At 52.6% G+C, this 25265-nt stretch overlaps 1 protein-coding gene and 1 non-coding gene across 2 annotated transcripts; one reads left to right on the top strand and one right to left on the bottom strand.

Annotated features, from left to right (window-relative positions):
- Positions 1-6113: 6113 nt before the first annotated feature.
- Positions 6114-6190, bottom strand: TRNAT-UGU (transfer RNA threonine (anticodon UGU)). Its single transcript has one exon. It is a non-coding gene; the product is annotated as a tRNA-Thr (tRNA).
- Positions 6191-10463: 4273 nt separating this feature from the next.
- On the top strand, positions 10464-15356 carry LOC136334662 (brain-specific serine protease 4-like). Its single transcript, XM_066275184.1, has 6 exons — positions 10464-10616; positions 11410-11436; positions 11849-12020; positions 12271-12548; positions 14057-14214; positions 14878-15356. Exons 1-6 carry the CDS (start codon positions 10535-10537, stop codon positions 15121-15123), a joined length of 963 nt encoding a protein of 320 aa, XP_066131281.1. The 5' UTR covers positions 10464-10534; the 3' UTR covers positions 15124-15356.
- The last annotated feature ends 9909 nt before the right edge of the window (positions 15357-25265 follow it).

The raw sequence follows: 25265 nt of genomic DNA, 5'->3' as shown, positions 1-25265 counted from the left end.
AGCAGCCAAGATGGCGGAGTGTTGAGTGAGGAGCCAGTTTGTGCAGTTTGTGCAGGGAGAAGGAAGGAGATGGGGAACAGAGGTGAATAAGTCTGGTGAGCTAGAAACCTTTGATTCTAGGAAACTTGGATAAGTCAGTAGCTTTGTGAGCACTGAATGTGAGTGGGTTTTGGAGCCCAGTGTGTGTTTTTACTTGCCCGCCAGGTGCAAGCTAGAATTAAATATGATGGCTCATCAGTCCTTGGCTCCGTTGTTTCTTTACCGACTGTCCGAATCCAATGTGAACCTGCATGGGCCGGGCTGCTGTGGTGGCCCTGGCCGTGGCTACTGGCTTTACACTGGGGAATGTGGTGCCACTTTCTGAGATGAGGAGACTGGGGGAGGGGGGGCAGTGCCACTTTCTGAGATGAGGAGACTGGGGGGGCAGTGCCACTTTCTGAGATGAGACTGGGGGGGCAGTGTCTGGATTCAAGGGAATCTCAGGGTTCCCAGTTTAAGATGCCTATTGGGAGTTCAAGTCCCCAGTACCCAGACTGTGGCTTGGAGGAGCCCTGTGGTGTGGGAGTGGGTGCCTTGTATCTCCCCCAGGCTCTTGGCCTCATCCTCCCCAGGCCCCCAGCACAGAGCGGTGTCCCAGTTCCAGCAGCCCACTGACATCTTACGCACATGTGCACTTGCTCCAGAGCTGTCCGTCTTCCTGGCTGGAGAAACCTCCATGCTCTGACTTACCCAGAAGCCATTCATTAGCAGTAATTAGCACAGTCATTCACTTCCCTGGAGCGATGTGTCCGGGGGAGGAACGTGGTTGGAGGTGGCTCTCCACCCTGTGGGGGAGGCTAGAGCTGGTTTCTCCATGCTTCCTCTCCACCGGCATGACTGCATGACGTGGCTCTGCCCAGGTCACGGAGGGGGGGCGAGGGGGTTAAGTCACGGCTCAGAGGGTACCCCCGACCCCCAAGACAGGGCTCAGAGGACCTGCAGATCCCAGCCACGCATCCAGCTCACTTCCAGAACTGAAATGGGGCCGCACATTCTGCATCTACCCCAAGTCAAGCCCATTCCTGTGCCGTCAGTTGCTTCCTCCCCATGAGCCTTTGACCATGACCTTTGACCCCACAACCCTGAGGTCCTGTCCTCTCTTCGAGTCACTGATGCTTCACCACAAGTGCTGGAAGCTGCTCAGCCTCGTGATGAGTATCCAGCGAGTCAGCTCACCCAGCTTGCCCGTCTCCCTCTGCCCCTCTCAGCTCACCTCTTCCTACCAGTAGTTCAGGCGGAGTCCTGCCCAGTCTGGAGCTCCCTCCCTTCTCTGCTTCTTGGTCACGGAGGAAGCGCAGTCCTTCCAGATTGACTTCTCAGTGTTGTGGTGAGAGTAGGCTCTAGCTGATTCTAGGTAGAAGAGAGAGAAGTATGCATGACTGTTGAAGTCTGGCTTTAGAATATGCTGGTCACACAGTGGATAATACTCAGGGGCGTACCAGTTAATATTTCACAGAGGCTATCTGAGGGGGAAAGACCTGTTTTATAGCATTTGCTGATTTACATGGTATAAATTGCATAAATCCCATGGCTGATTTCAAGGTCAACCAACTGCAAAATTTCTGAAAACTTAACAATCAGCTTTTGCTAGCCAGTAGGAGCCCATGTTAGCACGTTCCTTTAATAAGTATGTTACTTTAATGGTAAACAAGCAGGCAAAAGCACAGGGGCTTCAAAGTCACCTGTGATCAATTAAATTAGCCAGACACAAGGAGAAAATTCTTATGGAGGCGGTGAGGGGTACAATCAAAAGCGTTTTCCATTAATTAGAGGAAATCACATGTAGACTGGGCAGTTAGGAGTTGGGGTTCTGATGCCCAGAGTGGACAGTCTAGTGACATTTCTATAGAAAGAATGACTACCTTTCTTCCTGAACATTCTCAGTCCAGGATGTTGGGGTATTTTTCTATGGGAACAATAGGGAAAATAGGATTAATTCTAAGAATCCCAGTATACAACCAACTCTTTTTTTTTTTTTTTAAGCATGAGAGAGAGAGAGTGACAGACAGGCACAGACAGACAGGAAGGGAAAGAGATAAGAAGCATCAGCTCGTAGTTGCCTCACTTTAGTTGTTCATTGATTGACTTCTCATATGTACCTTGACCAGTGGGCTCCAGCTGGGCCAGTGACCCCCTGCTCAAGCTGGCAACCCCATGCTCAAGCCAGATGAGCCTATTGTGTCCTCAGTGTCCCAGGCCAATGCTCTATCCAAGATGCCACCATCTGGTCAGGTACAACCAACATTTCTTTTTTGTATTTTTCTGAAGTTGGAAACGGGGAGGCAGTCAGACAGACTCCTGCATGCGCTCGACCAGGATCCACCCGGCATGCCCACCAGGGGGCGATGCTCTGCCCATCTGGGGCGTTGCTCTGCCGCAACCAGAGCCATTCTAGCGCCTGAAGCAGAGGCCATAGAGCCATCCTCAGCACCTGGGCCAACTTTGCTCCAATGGAGCCTTGGCTGCAGGAGGGGAAGAGAGAGACAGAGAGGAAGGAGAGGGGGAGGGGTGGAGAAGCAGATGGGCGCTTCTCCTGTGTGCGCTGGCCGGGAATCGAACCCGGGACTCCTGCACACCAGGCCGACGCTCTACCACTGAGCCAACCAGCCAGGGCCCAACCAACATTTCTGAAGGAGTAAAAGGTTGTGAACAACACCTAGGAGAGTACTCTAAGCCATGGAAGGAAAACTGGAGGAAGCTGACATAGAGAGAGATAGACTAGTAAGTGATGGAGGAGCAGGTGTAAATGCAGCTTAAAAAATGCCTCTAAGACCATAAGAACTAACAGTTCTCTCTGTTCCAGGAAGATATTAGCCAGAATGAAGATACTTGGTACCACATAATTTACACCCGAACCTTAGAAGTTCAGCTTTCAAAGAGTCAGGCAGTGGTGGTGGTGGGGCTCTGCATTTAGAAAGTATGGGGTTGAGAAAGAGACAGGAGAGGAGGGATTCCTAAGACTAGCAAACAGGCAAAGAGGGGATGCTCATCTTCCATTTTAAAGAAATGTCAAGAGGCCTGACCTGTGGTGGCACAGTGGATAAAGTGTTGACCTGGAACACTGAGGTCGCTGGTTCAAAACCCCAGGCTTGCCCGATCAAGGCACATACAGGAAGCAACTACAATGAGTTGATGCTTCCCACTTCTCCCCCCACCCCCGCTTTCTCCCTCTTCTCTCAAAATCAATAAATAAAATATAAAAGAAAATAAAAGAAATGTCAATGACGTTATAAGATAGAAACATTTTTATTCCCCAGAATTAGATGTGGGGTGTGGAGGCTGGAAGAGCCAGACGATGGGGAAAGAGGTTGATGCACATGCAGTGTGAGGCTGGGTCTCCTGTGGAGGGTAGAGGGTCAGCGCTCTGGGGACAGGACTGGAGTGGGCAAAACTGAGAAGGAGGAGCCTGGGCAGAGGTGGAGGAAAATGGGGGTTCTGGAGCACGGGAGCGGGGAGAGGGCTCTGAGAGAGATGCAGGACCTGGCGCCTGGGACAGGGTTAGACCCAAGTCTCCAAGAGGCAGGGAGTCCCAAGCGACATCTGGTTTCCAGGACAATTCAGGAGAGTGGTTAGATGGGAGGAAGGGGCCCCAGCCAGTTAGCTGTTGGTTAAGAGTGCTGTTCTGAAACAACAAGGTTGCAGGTTTGATTCCTGGTCAATGGGAAGCAGCCAATGAATGCACAACTGAGTGGAACAACAAATGCTTCCCTTCTCCCTTCTCTCTCTGTCTTTTTTTTTTTTTTAAGTGAGAGGAAGGGAGATAGAGAGACAGACTCCTGCATGTGCTTGGACCAGGATCCACCCAGCAACACAGGTCTGAGGTGGCCGATACTCTATCAACTGAACTATTTTTAGCACCTGAGGCCAACACTGGGACCAAGCAAGCCATTGGCTTCGGGAGAGGAAGAGAAAGAGAAGGGGGAGAGGGAGGGGGAAGAAGCAAATGGTCGCTTCTCTTGTGTGCTCAATACGGGGAATTGAATCTGGGATGTCCATACACCGGGTGATGCTCTGTCCACTGAATGAACTGGTCAGGGCCACTCTCTCTATTTTTCTTTTCTTCTTTTTTTGTATTTTTCTGAAGTTGGAAACAGGGTGGCAGTTGGACAGACTCCCACATGCGCCCGACCAGGATCCACCCGGAATGTCCACTAGGGGGCGATGCTCTGCCCATCTGGGGCGTTGTTCTGTTGCAACCAGAGCCATTCTAGTGCCTGAGGCAGAGGCCATAGAGCCATCCTCAGTGCCCGGGCCAACCTAGCTCCAATGGAGCCTCGGCTGCTGGAGGGGAAGAGAGACAGAGAGGAAGGAGAGGGGGAGGGGTGGAGAAGCAGATGGGTGCTTCTCCTGTGTGCCCTGGCTGGGAATTGAACCTGGGACTCCTGTACGCCAGGCCAATGCTCTACCACTGAGCCAACCGGCCAGGGCTCTGTTTTTCTATATATAAAAAAAATCAATAAAAATAAAGCCTTGGCTGGATAAACTCACTTGGTTGAGGTGTCATTCTGGAGCGCAGAGGTTGTTGGCTTGATTCCCCAACATACAGGAGCAGCTTGATGTTCCTGTCTCTCTCCCTCCCACCCTCTCTCTCTCTCAAAAATAACAAAAGAAGGAAGGAAGGAAGGAAGGAAGGAAGGAAGGAAGGAAGGAAGGAAGGAAGGAAGGAAGAAAGAAAGAAAGAAAGAAAGAAAGAAAGAAAGAAGAAAGAAAGAAAGAAAGAAAGAAAAAGATGAGAGGAAGGATGTCCCTATGGGAAGGTGAGGAGATACCAGCTGGTGAGCAGTGTCCTCCAATGTTCATGGCACCAGCCAGGCCAGGTTCCTTAAACCATTAGTGCCCCTGCCCTGGCCAGATAGCTCAGTTGGTTAGAACATTATCCTAAAGCACAGAGGTTGCCACTTCAATACCCAGTCAGGGCACATACAGAAACAGATAGATGTTTCTCTCTCTCTCTCTCTTTCTCTCTCCCCCCTTCTTCTCACTAAAATAAAATAAAAACAAAAACATTAGTGCTCCGGAAATTATGCAGGCCAGCACAGCCCAGCCTGTTGCTCAGTCGGCACTCAGCTTTGCAAGCCACCTGCCAGCTCTTCACACCTGAGCAACACTTTTTCATGTGGTCATGACAGGCGTGGCAGTGCTGACGGATCCTCTTCACAGATGGATAAACTGAGGCCCAGGCTGTAGGAAGGAGCCACTGTTTACATGGCTTCTTTGCAGGGTTCTGCTCACTCTGGGAGTTTAACTTGATTTGCCTGAAGTGGGACGGAGATTCTGCTCTGTCCCAGGCCCTGCCGCCAGGAGCAGGAAATTCCCAAGGACCCAGGGCACTGGCCAGTGGGGCCCAGTGGGGGTGGGTGAGGCTGTGCTGCTCTCAGGGCTACTCAGCCACTGGAGCTTCCAACTTTCATGAAAAGTAGATATTCAGATGTTATTTTTAATTTATTTTTTACAGAGACAGAGAGTGAGTCAGAGAGAGGGACAGACAGACAGGAACGGAGAGAGATGAGAAGCATCAATCATTAATCCTTCATTGCGCGTTGCAACACCTCAGTTGTTCATTGATTGCTTTCTCATATATGCCTTGACCATGGGCCTTCAGCAGGCCGAGTAATCCCTCGCTGGAGCCAGCGACCTTGGGCTCAAGCTGGTGAGCTTTTTGCTCAAACTAGATGAGCCTGCGCTCAAGCTGGCAACCTCGGGGCCTCGAACCCGGGTCCTCTGCATCCCAGTCCGACGCTCTATCCACTGTGCCACCTCCTGGTCAGGCAATATTCAGATTTTTAAAGCTTTACTAAAATGTACATAATATTTACCATCTTAACCATTTTTTTTTCTTTGAGAGGAGGGGAGATAGTGAGATAGACTCCCGCATGCGCCCTGACCAGGATCCCCAGTCTGAGGCCGATGCTCAACCAAGCTATGTTTAGCTCCTGAGGCTGAGGTTGGGACAACCTGAGCTGTCCTTAGCACCCGGGGCGACACTCAAACCAATTGAGCCACTGGCTGCAGGGACAAAGAGGGAGAGAAGGGGGAGAGCGAGGGGGGAGAAGCAGATGGTCACTTCTCACGTGTGCCCTGACCAGGAATCGAACCTGGGACATCCATATACAGGACCGACGCTCTATCCACTGAGCCAACCGGCCAGGGCTATCATCTCGAACCATTTTAAGTGTGCAGTTGAATGTCATTAAGTATATTCATAATATTGTACAACCATCACCATCCCCAGAACTTTTTTAGCTTCCCAAACTGAAACTCTATCCCGATTCAACACAAACTACTCACTCACCCTTTCCCTTCCCCCAGCCCTTAGTACCCGCTAATATACCTTCTGTCTTAATGAGTTTGGTGACTCTAGGGACCTCATGTAAGTGGAATCATGAGTATTTGTCCTTTTGTGTCTGGCTCATTTCATTGAGGTTTGTCGATGTAGTGGCCTGTGTGTGCTTCATCCCTTTCTGTGGCCAAATAACGTTCAATTGTATGAACGAATCACAGTTTGTTCATCCATTCACCCATTGATGGACACTTGGGGTTGTTGCCACTTTTTGGCTATTATGAATAATGCTGCTAGGAACATGGGTGTTTGAGCAAGGACTCAGGTGGATACTTGTACATACATGTTAGAGCAGCATTAGTCAAAATTCAGATTAAAAAAAAATGTCGAGTTGCCCAATATAGAAAACCAAACAACTCTGCTGGTCTAACAAAACCCACTGCAGGGCTGGATCCCATACCCGGTTTGCAGCTACGGGCTCAGAACACCTGCTCGGACCAAGAAGAAGGTGGCTCCGTGAGGCCAGGTGACTTACCTGGCATTCAGGGCAGGCTCACATGGGGGACTCAGCCTCCCCAGGCAGAGCCAGGCCCCCTTAGCCACTGTGCCTCGCCTTGGCCGTGACTCAAATCTGCCAGTCCTTCCCACGGAGCTGTTCTGGGGGCTGGAATGGTCAGTGGTGGCACCCACAACTCTTACCCCTGTCCTAAAAGTCTCAGCTCAAAGGTGAAGCACTGTCCTGGGCTTCTAATTTCAGATCTCAACTCCCACCCCACCTCCCACCCCCACTGCCCCCCTTTGCTGTCCTCACCCCCTCCAGTTTTGGTTTATCCCCACAGATCTTATCACCTATCAGACTAAATGGTCCACTGTGCCGGTTCGTTTCCCTCCGGCGTCCCTGTGGGGAGGGCAGCATCGCCCGTGCTCTGTGCCCTGCTGTATCTCCAGCTCGCAGGGCAGCACCTGGCACGGAATAGGTATGCAGGAGGTTTTGGTTGATGATGAATGGATACCCTTGTTTATATCTCTGCCCTGACCCCGGTGCCCACGTCTGAGATGCTGCTGGTGAGTCACTTCTCTGGGTTGAGCATTGCCAGTTCCAGCTGCTGTTTTATGTAAGGCCTCTGCTGCCCTATCTTGTCATCTACAACTTGTTTTAGATTCATTAGTGGCCCTGAGATGGTCTGGCAGGGACACGGTAGAGTGGGTGGCAGGGTGGGCAGCCTATCCATCTCATGTCCAGGTGAAGACATGCCCAGCCAGGGTGCCCGGTATGGGTCCAGCATACGGTAGGCACTCGATTAATATTTTGTTGAATGACTGTTGAGTCATGCCAGGGTCTTCACTCCCTGGGAACTGGGGAGCCGGTCTCTGGGGCCCTCGCCCAGGACTTGTTCGAGGAAGTCTTCACAGGCTGGCTGTTCAGGTCCCCCTCTGGCGCCCACCGGGCCCTGCTTCTTAGGGCCCCTTTTCCCGCCCCTCCCCATCTCAAGGACATCAACATCTTGAGGTACGTGCCTGCCCCTTGGATGACCTGGGCAGTGACCCAGGTCTCATGAAAGGTGGGAAAAGCTGGAACAAAGAGGAAACTGCAGAGGTAGGAGGCGGGAGCATCAGTCCCCGGTGGACTCCTCCAGACTCTCCTCTTCACGCGTGTTTAATCATTTAGCAAACATCCATTGCGGCTCAGCGTGCACCAGGCACCAACTGAGAATCCAGGACCCACGGGGAACTTCCTCACCGTGTCCCTCCCCTTAGGGAGTTGCAGCATAAAGCACCCAACTTCAGGGGGGCCCTTCGGGGTCTATGCGCACTGCTGCCCCTTTCCCGACACTCCCTCCCAGCCCCATGGCCTCTGTGCCTACCCCCCATAACACCTCACTGCCATGACTTGTTCACCTGCCGCCCACCCCCGGGGAGATAGATGTGTGTTAGCTGAGGACGGTACCTGTGTCTTATCTGCCACTGTGTCCTGGCGCCCAGCACAGGGCCTGGAACACAGCAGGTGTCCAGTAGACGCTTGTCAAGTGAGGCGGGGAGGCCCACCACCTTTGTTTCAGGAAGCACGTTTGAGGGGCATGGCTAGCCATGAGGTGCAGCGGTGGACCCAGGAGAGCGAGCAGGTGGGGGGGGGGCATTTGGCAAATCTGTTTGGCTGCTGAGGGGCTCCATAGAAACTGCCCCTCACAGGGACTCTGGGTGGATGTTTCCTGTTGTCCCTCCTTCCCCTAGTCCTGAGACAGAGAATATTATATCAAGGGGGCTGTTCAAGACTCCTATGCCCCAATCACTGCTTGTCTTTGGGTACGGTAGGACAAGGGCTCTTCCCTACAGCTGAGTTGCCTCCAGCCCCCAATCAAAGCAGGGTTAGTAAAACACACCATGACCCCTTTTGGTACTGACAACCCCCAGGGGAAGCTGTCTGTGGCAGGATCTCAGAACCCTGTTGCCACAGCAACCCACCAGCCTGAGGGGCGGGCTGGCATGGATGTCCACCCCTGGGGCAGGCTCTGGGGCCAGAACGTGTTGACTGGGCTGGGGTCTGCCCAGCAGAGGGTGCTTAGAGGATCTGCAATAGCAGCCCCCAGCCCTTCCAGCACCCTGTCCCTCTGCGCTGTGGCCTCAGTCACCCAGCATTCGTTCCGCTCTCCTCCAAGCCCTCAGGCCTAGTCCCCCTCTCCTGACTCTCTCTCCCTCGCCTCTGTAGGGCCAACTTCAACTGCTCCTCCAGACCTCTGTTTAAAGGTCCTCCTTTTCTTGGCAGCCGTCAGTGGCCTCCTGAGTGTGGTCAGGTGCTTCTTCTGGACTCCTGAGACCCCCACCCACCCTCAAGTATGACCTCTGGTGACAGTTATCCATCCACTGGACTGAGGTCCCTCAGGCTCCACTGAATCTAGTCCAGTCACCTGTCTCCAGGCTCAGGGTTCAAAAGGGCTAGAGGACCGTGGACAAGTCACTAACCTCCTTAGGTGGCCTCAGTTTCCTCATCGGCAGAATGGGATAATAATAAGGCAATCTGAGGATAAAATGAGGTGATGCCTGACACACTAAAAACTGTCAGCTGTTATTGTTATTTCTCTTGCCCCCTCCCTAGGTATAGCAAGAGCCCAGCTTTAAGTTTGTTGATCAAACGAAAGAAGAGACAAAGATACATGCCTGCTTCTGAGAAGGTGGAGCCTGCTTCTTCTGCTTGGGCTGTGGATGTCGGATGTCGAGTGCAGGCACTGAGTCAGGGAAGACCTGCCCCCAGGGTAGGGGTCTTGGAATCAGGAGGGCAGGTTCCTCAGGAGCAGGGGAAAGCCCCTTAGGTTCAGCACCTGACCTGGACTCCTCTAGCAACTGCAGCCCAGTGGCCCTTTGACCCCCTGGAGGGTGGGGGGCTTCCAGGAGCTCAGGGGTGGGGCCCAGTGAGGGCGACCTGGTCCTCCAGCCCTTCCTGGGGAGTCTCATAAGTCATAGCCACTGGAGCACCTGGCTGGCCCCTCCCACCGGGCTGCCTGGGAGTACAGGTGAAGGGTGAGGACAGTGAGTAGTTGAGCTTCTGAGTGACAGGCCCACGGGAAGGTGGCCTAGACTGACTGCCACTGGGGGCCTGATTCATGGCTTTCCAGTAAGTGGGTTAACGGGATCCCAGAGCCCCGGGTTGGGCCAGGTCTCCCGGATGAGTCAGGGCGGCCGGTCCCTGAAGGCAGGAGCCTTCCTGAGCCTCTGGGCAACCCCCTTGCCAGCCCTTCTCCCCCCCATTTCCCCAAAGCCCTGCGGCTTCTTCAACACCGCCTACCTGACCTCCCACTGTTGAGGACCCAGGCCCTGGGTCTGAGCACCTGCCCTTCTCCACCTAGACCCCCTTCCTTTCCAGCTCTGAGGACCTTTTTCTACAACCCCCCAACTCTTTAGTCAATGTCCAGGCCGTGGTCCAGTGCTCCTCTCCTGCCCTCTGGAGGCCAGGTCCTGGGCTTACAGCCAGAGCCCGAAGTAGGAACCTCAGCTAGAGACCCCGGTTCCCGGTTCCCGTTAAGGCTCATTTCCTCCTGGCAGCCCCGCCCCCTCTGGTGACCTACAGTGATGGACAGACAGAGTCACTCACTGGGGGGACTGGTCCAACAGCATTCCACCTCCCATGATAAAACCTGGGGTGACCTGCAGAGAACTCTGCACACTTCTGGTGGCCAGCACAGCACAGCTCGTCAGGCCGTGACCCCGCCCCCACCCAACATGCTTGTTTCCAGAACCCCCCCAGCCTTGGGTGGGAGCTGTCTTAGGATCTTAACCTCCTTGCTGTTTCTAGCTTCTACAGGTGAGTCCTGAGGACCTGCTGCCCCTCCTTCTTTTCCTCCCTCCCTTTCTGCCCCTCCAGGATCTCCTCCTCTTCCTTCTCAACTTAGCCACCTTCCCTCCTGGTCTTGCCTGAATCCAGTCTCCTCCTTTGCTCATTCTCTCTCTCTCTCTCTCCCTCCCCCATTCCTACTCTCCCTCTCCCCCACGACCTTTCACCTTCCTCCCTCCCTCTCCTGTTACTTGACTGCTCTGTGCCTCACTTCTCTCCAGGGCCACACACTGCAGGTACTAAGAGGCTCATAAACGTTTCTGTTCTTGTGGTTATTATTGATCAAATTCATCATTGTCATTATCTCCCTCCGTTCTGTTCCTTTGGTTTTCTGGGGCAGCAGCCTCCAGGCTTTGGGCTTGGCGGGGGTTGGCGCTGGGAGTCTCTGTCACTGATTTAGGTCTGAGGGAGAAAGCCTGGGAAGCTGGTTCCTTGGCCCCCAGCAGGTGGGACTGATCCTGGCACAAGCTGGAGAAAGCTGGTGGGACGAACAAGGTTCAGCTTCTGATGAGAGCATGAGGGATCTGTCCGCCCTGCTCAGGCTCCAGGAAATGCCCCACCTGGGAAGACCTGGAGGGCCCGGGAATGAGAGACTAGAGAGGGTCACTAGGTGCGGGGGAAGGTGGCCTTCTCTCCACCGGGCACTGGGGGCTCCTCTCTGCCAAACACTGGGGGCTTCTCTCCACTGGGCATTGGGGGGCTCTTCTCCACTGGGCACCGGGGGCTCTCCACTGGCTTGAACCTTTCTTTCTCTTGTCCTCAGCCATCCTCAGTGCTGCTAAGACATCTGGTGAGTAGGAGCCACTCTGAGGGAAGGGGGAAATGGAGGAAGCCTGAAAGGCGGGCAGAGGGCAAGAGTGGGGTTGAGCTAGAGAGCAGGCAGGAAAGGAGGCCCAGAGGGCAGAGCAGAGACTGGGATGTGGAGGAGAGAGGGCCAAGTGTAGCTGGAGTCCAGGAGGGCGGATGGCTGAGAAGGTAAAAGGAACAGACTTGTGGGCAAGGTTGAGAACCAGGTGGAGGGGAAAGGCCAGCCAGAAGGGAGGGCAGAAGTAGGACAGCTCAGGGGAATAAATAGCAGAGGAGGGGTATTTGCAGGGCAGGAGGGCAGAGGGAGAGGCAGGGGAGCACAGGCCTAAGCGCTGGAGGTAGGTGAGGGGCCGATGGAAGAAGAGCACCGTGCTGAGGGAATGGACCCCCCCCAGCCCCCCCAGCCTGTGGGAAGCCCCAGCAGCTGAACCGGATCGTGGGTGGTGAGGACAGCGCAGATGCCGAGTGGCCTTGGGTTGTGAGCATCCAGAAGAACAGGACGCACCACTGTGCAGGCTCCCTGCTCACCAGCCGCTGGGTGGTCACCGCTGCCCACTGCTTCAAGGGGTATGCCAGCCAGTCTCCTCTACTTGAGTTCCCAGCTTCCTGCCCGGCACTCGGGCTCCACACACAGCCCCGGCTGCCAGGCCCTGGCCCGGTCTGGGGTTCCTCAGGAGGGGCCCTGCTCCTTCCCAGAAGTCTCTTTTTGCTTTCGTGAGGACTTCTTGTGTGCACTCTTCCCCAAACAGCTCTCCCAGGGCCTTCCTGGCCATCCATGGTGCTTGGCTGACCCCATCCCCTTCCCTCTTCCTTCCAGCACTCTGAATGATCCATCCCAGTTCTCTGTGTTGCTGGGTGCCTGGCAGCTGGGGAATCCTGGCCCGAGGTCCCAGGAGGTAGGTATTGCCTGGGTGCATCCCCACCCTGTGTATTCCTGGAGGGAAGGCTCCCGTGCGGACATCGCCGTGGTGCGTCTTGAGCACCCCATCCAGTTTTCTGAGCGAGTCCTGCCCATCTGCCTGCCTGATTTCTCCGTCCATCTCCCTCCGAACACCAACTGCTGGATTGCAGGCTGGGGGAGTATCCATGATGGAGGTGAGCTTCTTCCCCACCAGGTGGCTGGGGATGGATGAGGACAGAGGATGATGGGCACTCTGAGACACAGTTGCCATGGCAGCAAAGCCTTGAGGCCAGAGGCATAGCATGATAGACAAAAAGAGGGACTGCAATCCAAAAATGTGACATCACAGAAGCCTAGGTGGACAATTTAAGTTTATTTCTAATGAACAGGTATCTTTACCTGTGTTCTGAGGCAACAGCAGCCAGATCAACAACCCTGTTAAGTGATCTAGGAATGCCTGAAAGGAGGCATGTGTGGGGCCAAGCTGAATACCATAAATATGAAAACAGCTCTAAGATTACAAAGTAGGAACAGGGGCCCCTGGTGGCAGCATGCTGTAATTGCAGGCAAAATTCCCTGGAGGAAATTCAATCTCAGTAACTGTAAAATATAATTGCAAACTAAGTTTGGAGGTTTGGAAAAGATCATTTAGGAACACAAAGCAGATTATATAAAGTAAGAGGCCATGAAGCACAAAAATATAGATGAGAGAGCAAGATATTAAGAAAGAACGTGTCAGAAAAAATGGGACTTTAGGCCCTGGCCGGTTGGCTCAGCGGTAGAGCGTCGGCCTAGCGTGCGGAGGACCCGGGTTCGATTCTGGCCAGGGCACACAGGAGAAGCGCCCATTTGCTTCTCCACCCCTCCGCCGCGCTTTCCTCTCTGTCTCTCTCCTCCCCTCCCGCAGCCGAGGCTCCATTGGAGCAAAGATGGCCCGGGCGCTGGGGATGGCTCTGTGGCCTCTGCCTCAGGCGCTAGAGTGGCTCTGGTCGCAACATGGCGACGCCCAGGATGGGCAGAGCATCGCCCCCTGGTGGGCAGAGCGTCGCCCCTGGTGGGCGTGCCGGGTGGATCCCGGTCGGGCGCATGTGGGAGTCTGTCTGACTGTCTCTCCCTGTTTCCAGCTTCAGAAAAATGAAAAAAAAAAAGAAAAAAAAAAAAAAAATTGGGACTTTAATCAGATTCCAGAAGAATGAAGAGAAATGACACCATTTGGGGTATCTAGAGATCCCATTGACTGAGATTGCAGCCAGCCTCCCCATAGTCCTCCTACGAGGCTTCTGTGAGAACTGGAACTGTGGGCTGGGAGGGTCTACAACACCTCCCAGCTGTCAGGGAATTCTTCAAATCCTCCTGACATTCAACACTGAGCGCTCATTTATTTAATACTTCATCGGTAGCCGTCCCCATGCTGATAAAGTAGTGCCTGAGACAGGACAAACCTGGACCATTGATTCTAACCATTTGGGGGCATCAGAGATCTTAACAGCTCAGAGCTTCAGGCTGCATGTGCATGCTCCCATTCAGCAGGTCCAGAGGTGGAGCCCGGGAACTTGGGTTTTCTGCAACCATCTTGGGAGAACCTGACAGAGGTGGCTGATTAGCCTGTGAGAAGTGCCGCTAAAGGGAATGAATAGAGGAGAGAATTGAGGAGGCAACCAGGAGATGTTCTCAAGCCTGACTCTCTCCTCCCTGCTCCCAGTGCCCCTGCCCCAGCCTCAGATCCTGCAGAAGCTGAAGGTCCCCATCATCGACTCTGAAATCTGCGGTCGCCTGTACTGGCGGGGAGCTGGGCAGGCAGCCATCACTGAGGACATGTTGTGCGCCGGCTACCTAGAGGGGGAGCGGGATGCCTGCCTGGTGAGCACTGCACCTTTTCCCCATCCCTGTCCCTGTTTCAGCTTCTTCACAGCTGGCTGGCGGGGCCTCTCCCAGAATCAGCTGTGACCTGCAGTCCCCTTAGATGCCTGTGGAACAGGCCTCTCTGCTGGGTTCAGTCACTCACCCATCTGTTCATACCTCCAACATACACTTAGCACGTCGGGTGTCCAGACCCCTGTCAGGGAGCCTGCACTTTTTCCGGAGGTGGGCGACCCACATCCTCCACCACAGCTCTGTCACTGCGGTGGAAGATGGCAGGATAGTCTGTGGTCGACGCCTGGGGTCGGACATTGTAAAGCCTGGTTGCAATTCCTTCTCTGCTGCCCGTGGCTGCCAGCTTGTGCAAGTCACTTCTTTCTGAGGCTCAGTTTCCTCATGTGTGAAACAAGTAACAATACTCTCTGCCTCACTTGTGAGGGAGGAGGTATCACACAGGGTATCTGTCACCAGAAGTGAGCCTGCAAGGCATGTCCTACCTGGCCCCCCCTGCCTGGGTGCAATTCAGGTGCTGGCCTCCTGGATGGAGAATTGACCCTCAGACCCCTCAAACAAAAAGAACCGGCTGCCATCCGCTGTGTCAGGTCCTGGGCTGTGCCCACCCGCTGCCTTACATGGGTCCCTAACCTGCCCTCCTCTCTGTAGGGCGACTCGGGAGGCCCGCTGATGTGTGAGGTCGAGGACACCTGGCTGCTGGCCGGCATCATCAGCTGGGGCGAGGGCTGTGCAGAGCGCAACCGGCCCGGCGTCTACATCAGCCTGGCGGCCCACCGCTCCTGGGTGCAGAGAATCGTGCAAGGGGTGCAGTTCCGCGGACACTCGCAGGGGGGCGGGCCGTCGGGGTTAAGACTCCGGGGGTACAGGGCGGCCCGGGGCTCCCCAGCAGCCTAACCACGAGCAGTTTCCTCCGTTGTAAATAAGCCGTCTACCTCTCCTCCGAGTCCGCTCGCAGACTCGGGGTCGCCTCGGCTGGGAGACCCCGCCCTCGCCCCGCCCAGACTCAGGCTCCACCCCGGGGCCGGGAGCGCCTTTGTATATATACGTTAATAATTTTTACAGTTATTTGTAAGCCCGTCCGCATATATTATTTATTCCCCAAATTTCAATAAATTATTTATTCATCAGGTTCTATTTTTCCCCCTTGTATGGGGACATTAGGAAGCAGGGTCCACTTGGAGTAAAATGAGGGCAGGTAGGGGTCCTGTCCACCTGACCAACATCCTGATCCTTGACCTTTGCACTGTCCTTCCATGGACAGTGGGCACAGACCCAGCTCTGCCGGGAGGAAGGCCCCCAAGGGCACGGGGGCTGCAGGACCCTACCTGTTTGGTTTCCAAAACAGGGCTGGGTGGGAGAAACCACAGCTGTGAGAGTGGGATGTCCCCCTCCCCCTGTGCTCAGAGGCCTGTCGCCTGGTTTTGAGCTGAGGCAGCCTTGCCTCTGCACCCTCAGGAGCTGACTCACCAGTGACTCACAGCTGGTTCTGTGAATCCTCCCAGTGCAGGAAGGAGCATAACAATGAGACAGCAGGGCGCTAGCTAGGCCCTGCCTCATCTCGGGCTTGAGTCACCTGCCTGCACCCACAGGGGTGCGGTGAGAGCCCTGTCCCAGGCCACGAGGAGTCGCCTGGCTTCCTGCCCTGAGGGAGACCCAGCTAACACATCTGTTCCCTTAGGAGGGCCTTTTCCACCATCCACTCTTCCACAGCCAGGCCTCTGGCCGCCAGCCCGTCCCTCCTCCCTGCCACACCCCCCACATCTGGAACCCTGTCCTAGTCCACCAGGGCTTCCTCGAAATAGTTAACGCAAAAGAGGTTCATCCTAAAGCACAGTCAAGAAAGCAACTAGGCCCAGTCATGCTGAAAGAGAGAAGCATCTCCAGCCAGAACCAGTCGGTGAAGTGAGTTTTTGAGAAGGCAGTGTAGGTTTTTGTTTGTTTCCTGGTATCCTTCATTAGGAGTACTGTTCTAAAACATTTGTTCCTATTGTTCTGATTAATTACCCTTAGGTTATTACCAGATCACGGCAGTGTTGTAGGGTTGGCCTTATTAAAATAAACAAACAGAGGCTAAACTGGCTTCCTGCTCACCTGGGAACCAGCCTGGGGAGTGAGTGGGTGGCTCAGGTGGGAGCTGAATCCCAGGGCCTCCCTTTTGTGACCTAGTACCCTCCTTACCGGTCACTCTACCTCTTTGGTCTCCTTCCGCTCCTCCTTTGCCTTCAGTCCCCTTCCTCATTTGCTGCCCCTGGCCTCCCTCCATTTCCTCTTCTGTCCTGCAGGCTCTCCCTTTGCTCCTTGCTCCCTCACCTTCCACCCCTGAGCACTTTTCCCTCATTCCTTCTCCCTCTCCCCAGCTCCTTCCTTCTGCCCTCCTCTCTGTCCCTCGGCCTCTCCCATGCCTGTCTCTTACCTCACCCTCTCCCTTTCCTTCAATAAACAGGAGCCCCTTCAGCTGGTGCCCTGATAGAAGCCCTTGAGAAAGGGATGCCTAGAAATATCTGCCAGGGTAGAGAGGTTGCCCCATAAGTGGCAGGATACTCCTGGGTGAGGTGGGTTTTCTCTGAGTTGGGTGATCAGCCTCCGGGAAGCCCCTGAGCCCGAGGGTACTGTAAAGCCAGTAAACACAGCCACCATCACAACCGCCTGGCCCGTCAGGTTCCCATTGGATTCGGACGGTAATGAAACAAGGGAGCCAAGAACTGGTGGGCCATTAGCTTTAATCCTAGCTTGCACCAGGCAGGCAAGAAATACACACAGTGGGAAAACACTTCCCTTTCCATTCAGGGCTCCTAAAGCCACTGACTTATCCAAGTTTCCTAGAATCAAAGGTTTCTAGCTCATCGGCCTTATTCACCGCTGTTCCCTATCTCCTTCTCTCTGCACAAACTGGGTTCTCCTTCAGCACTCCGCTATCTTGGCTGCTTCTCCTCTCCTCCACGTGGCCTTTCTCTGATCTCCTCTCTAATGCTAATCTCAGGAACGGAGAGAGAGCAAGCCCCCGGTCTGCCCCATTTTATAGTGTAGAAATCCAAACCTTTAATCCAATATACAAACAAGGAAGTCTCTGATACCAAGTCACTTATCTGAGGCATAATGGAATTCCTCATGAAAGTGCACCACCCCACATCATGCAATTAGTCAAGGGGGGGGGGGAAGCTTAGTCTTAAAACTAAGCCTTAGGCTATAATGACCCGGCCTGCTTACAGCCTGTCTCCCATACCCAATACAAACTATAAGCGAGCAAACATATATATTATATTTACAAACTTATTTAACCAACAGGTACCCTTCTGTTCATCTCAAGAAACCTGAGGGACAGGCTGGGCCTGGAGTGGGGAGAGGTCATCTGGCCCAAAGTTTGACAGGAATTCCAGTGACTCTACCTCCCAAATCAGGGTCAGGGTCCATGTAAAGCCAGCGGCAGAGGCCATGGCTATGCAGGTCCACACTGGATTGGGGTAGACAATACAGGAATTGTGAAGCCAGAAGATGGTGTAAGGCCAGTAGTCACAGCTGCCTCGGCCATGCAGGTGCAGGTTCCCAGTAGATTTGGGCAGATGGTAAGGAACCAGTAGAGACAAAAAATGGTGGGCCTTTCCTTTATTCTAGCCTTGCAACTGGCCAGCGAGTAAACACACAGCAGGAAAACACTTCCCTTTCCATTCAGGGTTCCCAAAGCCACTGACTCACCTGGCTTTTCCTAGAATCAAAGGCCCCCACCAGTCTCAGTCACCTTTGGTTCCTCACCTGCACACCTTCTCCCTTCTCCTCTCTGTACAAACTGGCTTCTCCTTCAGCACCCTGCCATCTTGGCTTCCTTTTTCCTCTCTCCCTCTTCCTCCTAAAAAACTACATGGGCCCACAAAGACCCCTCCTCCAGCACACATTAGCATAACAATGGCCCTTCCCAAGCAGGAAGGCAACCAGCAACTTCACAGACCAGCATCATTTTTAACAATAAAAGTGAGCAAACTCAGAAAATACAGATTTTACAAACTCATTTGCCCACTTTGTTAAAACTGGCGCTGCCCACGTGGAAGCCCGTCACCCAGGTGATAATATTAGTTGCCCTTCTTGCTCAGGATGGGCGTGATTATGTTAATAGGGGTTGGGGAAGGGCTTTCACACCAAAAGGTTTTAAAAGGAAGAGAGATCAAGTTGTTCCATGAGAAGAGTGATTACGTTCTAGGAGTAGCCCATGCTGTAGGAGAGCAGAGAGAGGCCACGTGGAGAAGGCTAGGAGAAGCAGCCAAGATGGCGGAGTGCTGAAGGAGAAGCCAGTTTGTGTAGAGTTTGTGCAGAGAGAAGGAGATGTGGAACAGAGGTGAATAAGGCTTGTGAGCTAGAAACCTTTGATTCTAGGAAACTCGGATAAGTCAGTAGCTTTGTGAGCACTGAATGAGTGGGTTTTGGAGCCCAGTGTGTGTTTTTACTTGCCCGCCGGGTGCAAGCTGGATTAAAGATAATGGCCCACCAGTTCTTGGCTCTGTTGTTTCATTACTGTCTGTCCAAATCTAATGCAAACCTGCACTGGCCAGGCGGCTGTGATAGTGGCTGTGGCTACTGGCTTTACACCTAACACACATATTATAGACTTGTTTGCCCAACAGTCCAGAAAGTGGAAATGTAGTTAGCCCAGCTCTGGCACGGTCCATACCGGGATCACAGAGGAGCCCTTCTGCTTCTTGGTTGGAGGTGGGCCCAGAAACATGCCTCAGATCAAGACCTCTCTCTGGGTGGGAAGGCCTCACTACTTTGGCTCCACAGACACCATCTGCCTCTGGAGGCTGCAGACAAGATCCCTGGCCTGCCTGGCTCTCTCCCCCAGGAGAGGGCGCCTCCAATGGCAACGGGGCCAATATGCTCATCCAGGCTGATGCCTCTACTCACCTTTGACCTCCCACATGGAATAGCCCTTTATAGAGTCCTCCTTACCACCCCGAGGGACCGCAGTAACAAATGTCATTACAGCAGGAACTGCTTTAGCTGCAGGCTGTGAGGTCTGACTATTGCTCCTTCACAGCTCCTTAATCTCCTTAATCTTTAAGGAGAGCTTCCCCACCAAGCCTGGGACCTCCCAACTCTTCTTCACTCTGCATCCAGAACAAGTGTAAAAAGCCCCTCATGTTTAACCCACAACATTCCCTGAGGAGGCAGACTTCTTTGGTTGGCTAAATCAACACCCATTCCAATCCCCATTCTTTGCTTCCTCTGCCTTAGACACTGGAAAAGCTAAACACTCAATTCTGCAAAAAGTCCCATAGGCATAGGTGTGCATGGGACTCTCCCAAGTGATTGAGGGTTGGCCAGTGAGATGGAAGCATGTGTCTGATGGGTGGTTTTTTGGGAAAACTGTTTTTTCCTAATAAAAGAATCATTATCCTTTCCCACCTTCCTCCTTCTTTTAGTCTTGAATGCAGGTAATGAAGTCAAACTCAAGAGGCTATGTACTGGCCCTTGGCTCAGTGGATAGAACATTAGCCAGGCATGCAGATGTCCGGGTTTGATCCCCAGTCAGGGCACACATGAAAAGTGATCATTTGCTTATCTTCCCCTCTCACAGTCAGTGGCTCAATTGGTTCCAGCATTGGTCTCAGGCACTGAAGATAGCTCAATTGATTCCAGCCCCAGCCCCAGCCCCAGACAGGGTTGCCGGGTGAATCCCAGTTGGGCACACGCAGGAGTCTGTTTATCTCCCCTCCTCTCACTTAAAAAAAGAGGCTATATGTTGTATGATTTCATTTATATGACATTGTAGAAAAAACAAAACTGTAGAGATAGAGAACAGATAAGTTGTTGCCAGGGACTGGGATGGGGGGAGGGATCGACCACAAAAGGGCATGGGGATTTTTTGTAGTATTGGAATTGGCTCTTTTTTTTTATTTAAGTGGAGGTTATATAACTGGATGCATTTATCGAAACTTATAGGGCCATACACTTAAAATGATGAATTTTACTATGTGTAAACTACTCATTTATAAACCTGATTTTAAAAAAACAACAACACAAAAATGTGGAGTCCTCCTAGACTCCTCTCTTTCTCTCATTCTCTAAATTCAAACCATCAGAAAATTCTATTTGTTCTATCCTATCTTCAAATTATGTCCAAATCTGGCCACTTCTTCCCATACCGGCCATGCCACTCTCCTACTCTGTAATAGCCTCCCGCCTGCTCCCACTGCTTCTGCTGTTGCTCCCACTAGTTCATTCATAGCACAGCAGCCAGAGTGGTTCTCTTACAACCTAAGTCTATCATGTCATTCTTCTATTCAAAACCTTCTGATGGCTCCTTACTTTACTCAGAGGAAATGACATCATCTTTCTGGCCTCCCTTCTCACCTCTCCCTTCCTTGCCTCCCTGTGCTCCAGCCACGTTGGTTTCCAGCTGGACTCTGGAACACAGTAGGCATGCTCCTGCCTCAGGGCCTTTGCACCTGCAGTTTCCTCTTCCCGCATATGACTGCATGGCTCACTCCCTCACTTCCTACAGATCTCTGCTCAAATATCACCATGTCACCACCCTGTTTACAAGAGCAGTGTTCTCCGCCCCCCTTGTTTCTTTCCTTCTTTCTCTTTTTTTCAGGACATTGATTACTATGTGACATACTATATGTTTTACTTGTTCTTTGTTTATTGTCCCCTCCAAAACACACATGGTGATACACGGGCTGGGTGACAAAGTGCCAGACAGGCAAATATCAACAGCATTTAAGAGGCTTAGATATAAGCCTCTGTCCCTGTATTTGCCATGTTCTGTTTTTACTGCTCACGAGACTATCTTAACCAAGAAATATTTTGAGTTATTATTAGAGGTTAGATCTTTATCTTATCCACCTGGTATAGTCAGTGTCCAGAAAAAGGGCCTGGTAAAATAGCGGATACAAATGTTTCACGAATCAACGGTAAAGAGCATACTCTATTTCATTCTCTCATTCACAGAAGGGCATTCTCTCTTGAGACTGCCCCACTCTGTCTATAAATTGCCTAAGAGTCCCAGGGGTTTACTCAGTCCAGACAGACTAGTCCTGTGAGAGTTCAGCAATCCTCCAATTTCGTCTGTTGCTTGGGTCAAGGTCAAGTGGTGATGCTGATGAACAGGGGTCCCCACAGTCTGACAGGCCAACCCCCCACCTCTCCTCACATGCCCTGGTGAGACTATTGCTCATCTGGCTGAAAGCCAACCCTGCCCTGGTGTCCTCTGTGTGGGAACTAAGGTTGCAGGCCTTGAAGGTCATACTGACCAGCCCAATCATCGTTTCCCAGAGCAGAACACCTGGGTGGCCATGTCCAAAGGGTTTCTAGCTTCAGCCACATGCTGTCATGGTGGGCTCGATGCCTTGGGTCATTTGGGGTTCACTTCCTGTTAACGGCCCAGTGAAACTATTCCAAGTTATTAGGGAAATACTAATAATATCAATCCTCCATAAATTCAACTTTCATGACTGTTCTCCTAACTGTATTTAATTCAGCTAGTTTATTTATGCTTTATCCGCCATTAGGTTTTATTACCATTTCTTGGTTATTTCCCCTCCCATTGAAAGATTTTGCATTCCATCCTTCTAGTTGCTTTAAGTTTCCCATGTGTGAGTAACACCTTTTAAATTTCCTGTTTTGTGATGATATGGGCTCCAGAAAATGCTGCTGATACTTACCTGTGCTGGCTGTTTGTCACCCAGCCTGTGTATCTTGGTGTGTGGCCAAGAGATACTGCGTTTAATCCACATACCAGGAAGTAGTGGCCATCTCACAGGGGACCCCAAAAAGGGTAAGGACAAGGTTTCTTTTCATTTTTTTTAAGACAGAGTTCCTTTCAGACCGCTCCTTAACTCTATTATAATTTACTTATATCATCACTCAGATTTGCAGATCAAGGGGTCTCAGGTCAGCTCAGGCCTTAGCAGTCCACAAACTGAAAGGTCCTTCCACCTCTTTTTCCCACCACAGTGGTGCTCAGTAGCCTAATGTTAGCACAACTAAGGGGGGTTTCTTACAAAATGAGGCATATGGGTTGTCTTTCATCCAATATGCCTGGTGTTTGTTTTGTTTGTTTCTTTTAAGAGAGAGAGAGAAAGAGAGAGAGAGAGACAGGAAGGGAGAGAGATGAGAAGCATCAACTCATAGTTGCAGCACTTTAGTTGTTCATTGATTGCTTTCTCATATGTGCCTTGTCCGGGGGTTTCAGCTGAGCCATGGACCCCTTGCTCAAGCCAGCAACCTTTGGGCTCAAGCCAGCAACCACGGGGTCATGTCTAGGATCCCATACTCAAACCAGCAACCCTGTGCTCAAGCTGGTGAGCTTGCTTCAAAGCCAGTGACCTCAGGGTTTTAAACCTGGGACCTCAGCATCCCAGGCAGACACTCTATCCACTGTGCCATCAATGGTCAGGCTTGCCTGGTGTTCATTTTTTTTTCTTAAGATTTTATTTGTTGATTTTAGAGAGAAGATAGAGAGAAAAGCAGGGGGAGAAGTGGGAAGCATCAACTCATAGTAGTTACTTCTCGTATTTGCCTTGACCAGGCAGGCCGGGGGTTTTGAATGGCGATCTCCGCATTCCAGGACTATGCTTTATCCATCATGCCACCACAGGTGTTCTTTTAAGAGGAGGAAATTTGGACACAGACATGTACTGTGCACAGAGGAAAGGTCAAACCATCTAGTCTGTGGTATTTGTTCTAACAATCTGTTTCTGAGCAGATCAACCACAGAAGACTGAGAAAAAAATAGTTCTTCAGCTCAGAAAATTTAAGAAGTTGTGCCCTGGGCAGTGTGACCATGCATTTCTTCTGCATATGTTCCCAGTTAAGGTCACAGCATTTCTTCACTTGCTTGGGACAGTTTTGGGTGATTCCTGTCCTGGTGTGATTGCTAATACTCTCATACATGTCCAAAAAAGCTGAGAGATAAGTTAGTCACCCCAGTAAGGCCTAGCCCCAATCCCTGAAGCCCTGTGATTTTTAATCTCTTGCTTCCTTGTATGGTCATCATGGCCACCAACTAGCTGCGTCAGGCCTTCTCGTCCCAGCTCTGGCCAGCAGTGAATCCACCACCTCTTGCCCTCCCTTTCGGTGACACAAAGGCAGTCCACCGAGGGCCTGGGAACTATTGCCATCTTGGTAGCCGGCACCCTCCGGCTGTCTTAGAAGCAGGGGCAAAGCCATGCCTGCCAGAGCCAGCTCAGCACCGTCTTCAGGGAGACACACCGGGAACGCCTCGCAATAAACTCCCACAAACTTTGTGAGGCAGGGTGGTCCTGTTTCCGGTCCAGTTAGCCTATCAGGGCGGTGGAGGAGGACTACCCACTTGGGGCTGACCTGTGTCCCCCATGCCCCTCCCCTCCCTGGAGGTGGCTGTCTGAAACACTTCATTGAAGAGGGCCACAAGGCCAGCCCCGGTTCAAAGCCAAGAGCTCAGGGCTGACTGGAACTGTCAGCCCCACAGAGAGGGAGAGGATGGGGGAGGAGCAGTGGGCTTGTCAACTCTGCCGCCTCTGCCCTTCCAGAGGCCGGACAAGCCCGGAAGCCTCTGAGTTAGGACCAAGAGGACTGAGGTTAGCCTGCTGCCCCAGAAGGCTGGCTCTCTCTCAGCCACACACCGAGGGTGTTCTGGGATGCTGGTTCCTTTTCCTCATGGAGTTGCCTTCAGAGCTCTGTTCTCTGCTCTCCCCCCCCCCTGCCCTTGTGGGGAGGGCTGCCCCCTGGGTGGGGCTCACTGGACCCCAAGAACTCCCGTCTGTGTCTGCTGGAGGTTTCCGAACTCTGACTCCTTGTACTGAATTTCCTCTCACTAATAACCTTCCTGTACTATTTTACTAATGAATTCTCCAGCTCTTCTTTCTTCATAATAACCCCATTCCAGGAGCAGTGAGAAGGGAATGATTAAAACAAAACAAAACCCTCCCATTTTCTTGGCATTTGTGCCTAACCTTGTATCTGGCCAGTCTCCCTTGCCTGAGCCCCAAACCACCTCAGAAATCTCAACTCCCCCCCTCCTCAAATGACCGGTCCACCAGGGCCTCCACACCATGCAGCCTTGTGCCAGGACCCACTCGCTCAGATGCCCCTGCCAGGCTGTGTGTGTCTCTGTGGATGGATCTGCGTGTGCGTGTGCGCACGCGCATGTGTACATGTGTGCCTCAGAGCTCCCCCACATTTTCTGGCTGTAGACAGCCCAAAATGTTCCACTCACCCTTAAAAGATGCCTCCCTCAGCCTCCCCCTCCCCCAGGCCTCCCACTGCTGCCAACAGCCAGTGAAAAGGAAGGAGCTCACAGAAAGAGTTTTTCAGCCTGACCTTGACTGCCACACAAACAGAAGCCCCCTTTGTCTTCTCCTTCCCTGGCCCATCCACAGGTGGTTTGTAGAGGATTTAGAAGACTGACAGTTCTGCTTATAAAACTCCACCCCCAGCCCCAGCTGCCTGCAGCAGACAAAGAGGGCTCTCTTGGTGCCTGGATGCAGGGAGTAGGTGTGGGCCTCGCACCTGGGACGTGGGGTGCGGAGTGGTCGCTGCACGACCCCCAGCAGCTCCTCAGCCTCTGGCGGCCTGGCCTATCCTGACTGCCCAGTGGGTGACCTTCAAGGGCACCCCCAGTGGCTGCCAGTCCATGCACCCCGGTGAGCCTCTGGCAGGCCCTGGGATTAGTGACACAGCTCAGGGACAGACAGGTCAGTGGCGGGAGCTGCGTGGCTGGGAGGTGCCTGGTTCAGCGTTGTGTAAGAAGAAGCAATTCGTGGCCAATACACAAACGTCCCTTGTGGGGCTGAGCCAGTGCATGGATAAGGAAGTGATTATAATTTACTCAGATGTTCCGGAAGGCTGACAGTCTGACTTCTATCCAAAGGCCAGACTTTTTGGCTGAGGAGGAGCAGGAACCAAGCCCAGGATGAACAGTGCCTTCCTCAGCTTGGGCCAGGGGCTCAGGTGTCCGTATAGGCTTATCTCTGACCCTGTAAATGAGTCACTGGGAAGGAATTCACAGGGTCCTGGAGGCTCTGCCAAACGCACTACACTGTGTGGGTCTCGGTCCCCAGTCC

Source organism: Saccopteryx bilineata, chromosome 4 (assembly GCF_036850765.1).
Source record: "Saccopteryx bilineata isolate mSacBil1 chromosome 4, mSacBil1_pri_phased_curated, whole genome shotgun sequence".
NCBI lineage: Eukaryota > Metazoa > Chordata > Mammalia > Chiroptera > Emballonuridae > Saccopteryx > Saccopteryx bilineata.
Note: the sequence above shows the minus strand (reverse complement) of the source record. Positions and strands in the feature narration are given on the sequence as shown.

Coding starts and splice junctions, on each gene's coding strand:
- LOC136334662 (XM_066275184.1), top strand. CDS start 10,535: ATGCTTGTTTCCAGAACCCCCCCAGCCTTGGGTGGGAGCTGTCTTAGG. Junction 11,437..11,848: donor CAGTGCTGCTAAGACATCTG/GTGAGTAGGAGC, acceptor GACCCCCCCCAG/CCCCCCCAGCCTGTGGGAAG. Junction 12,549..14,056: donor GGGGAGTATCCATGATGGAG/GTGAGCTTCTTC, acceptor CCCTGCTCCCAG/TGCCCCTGCCCCAGCCTCAG.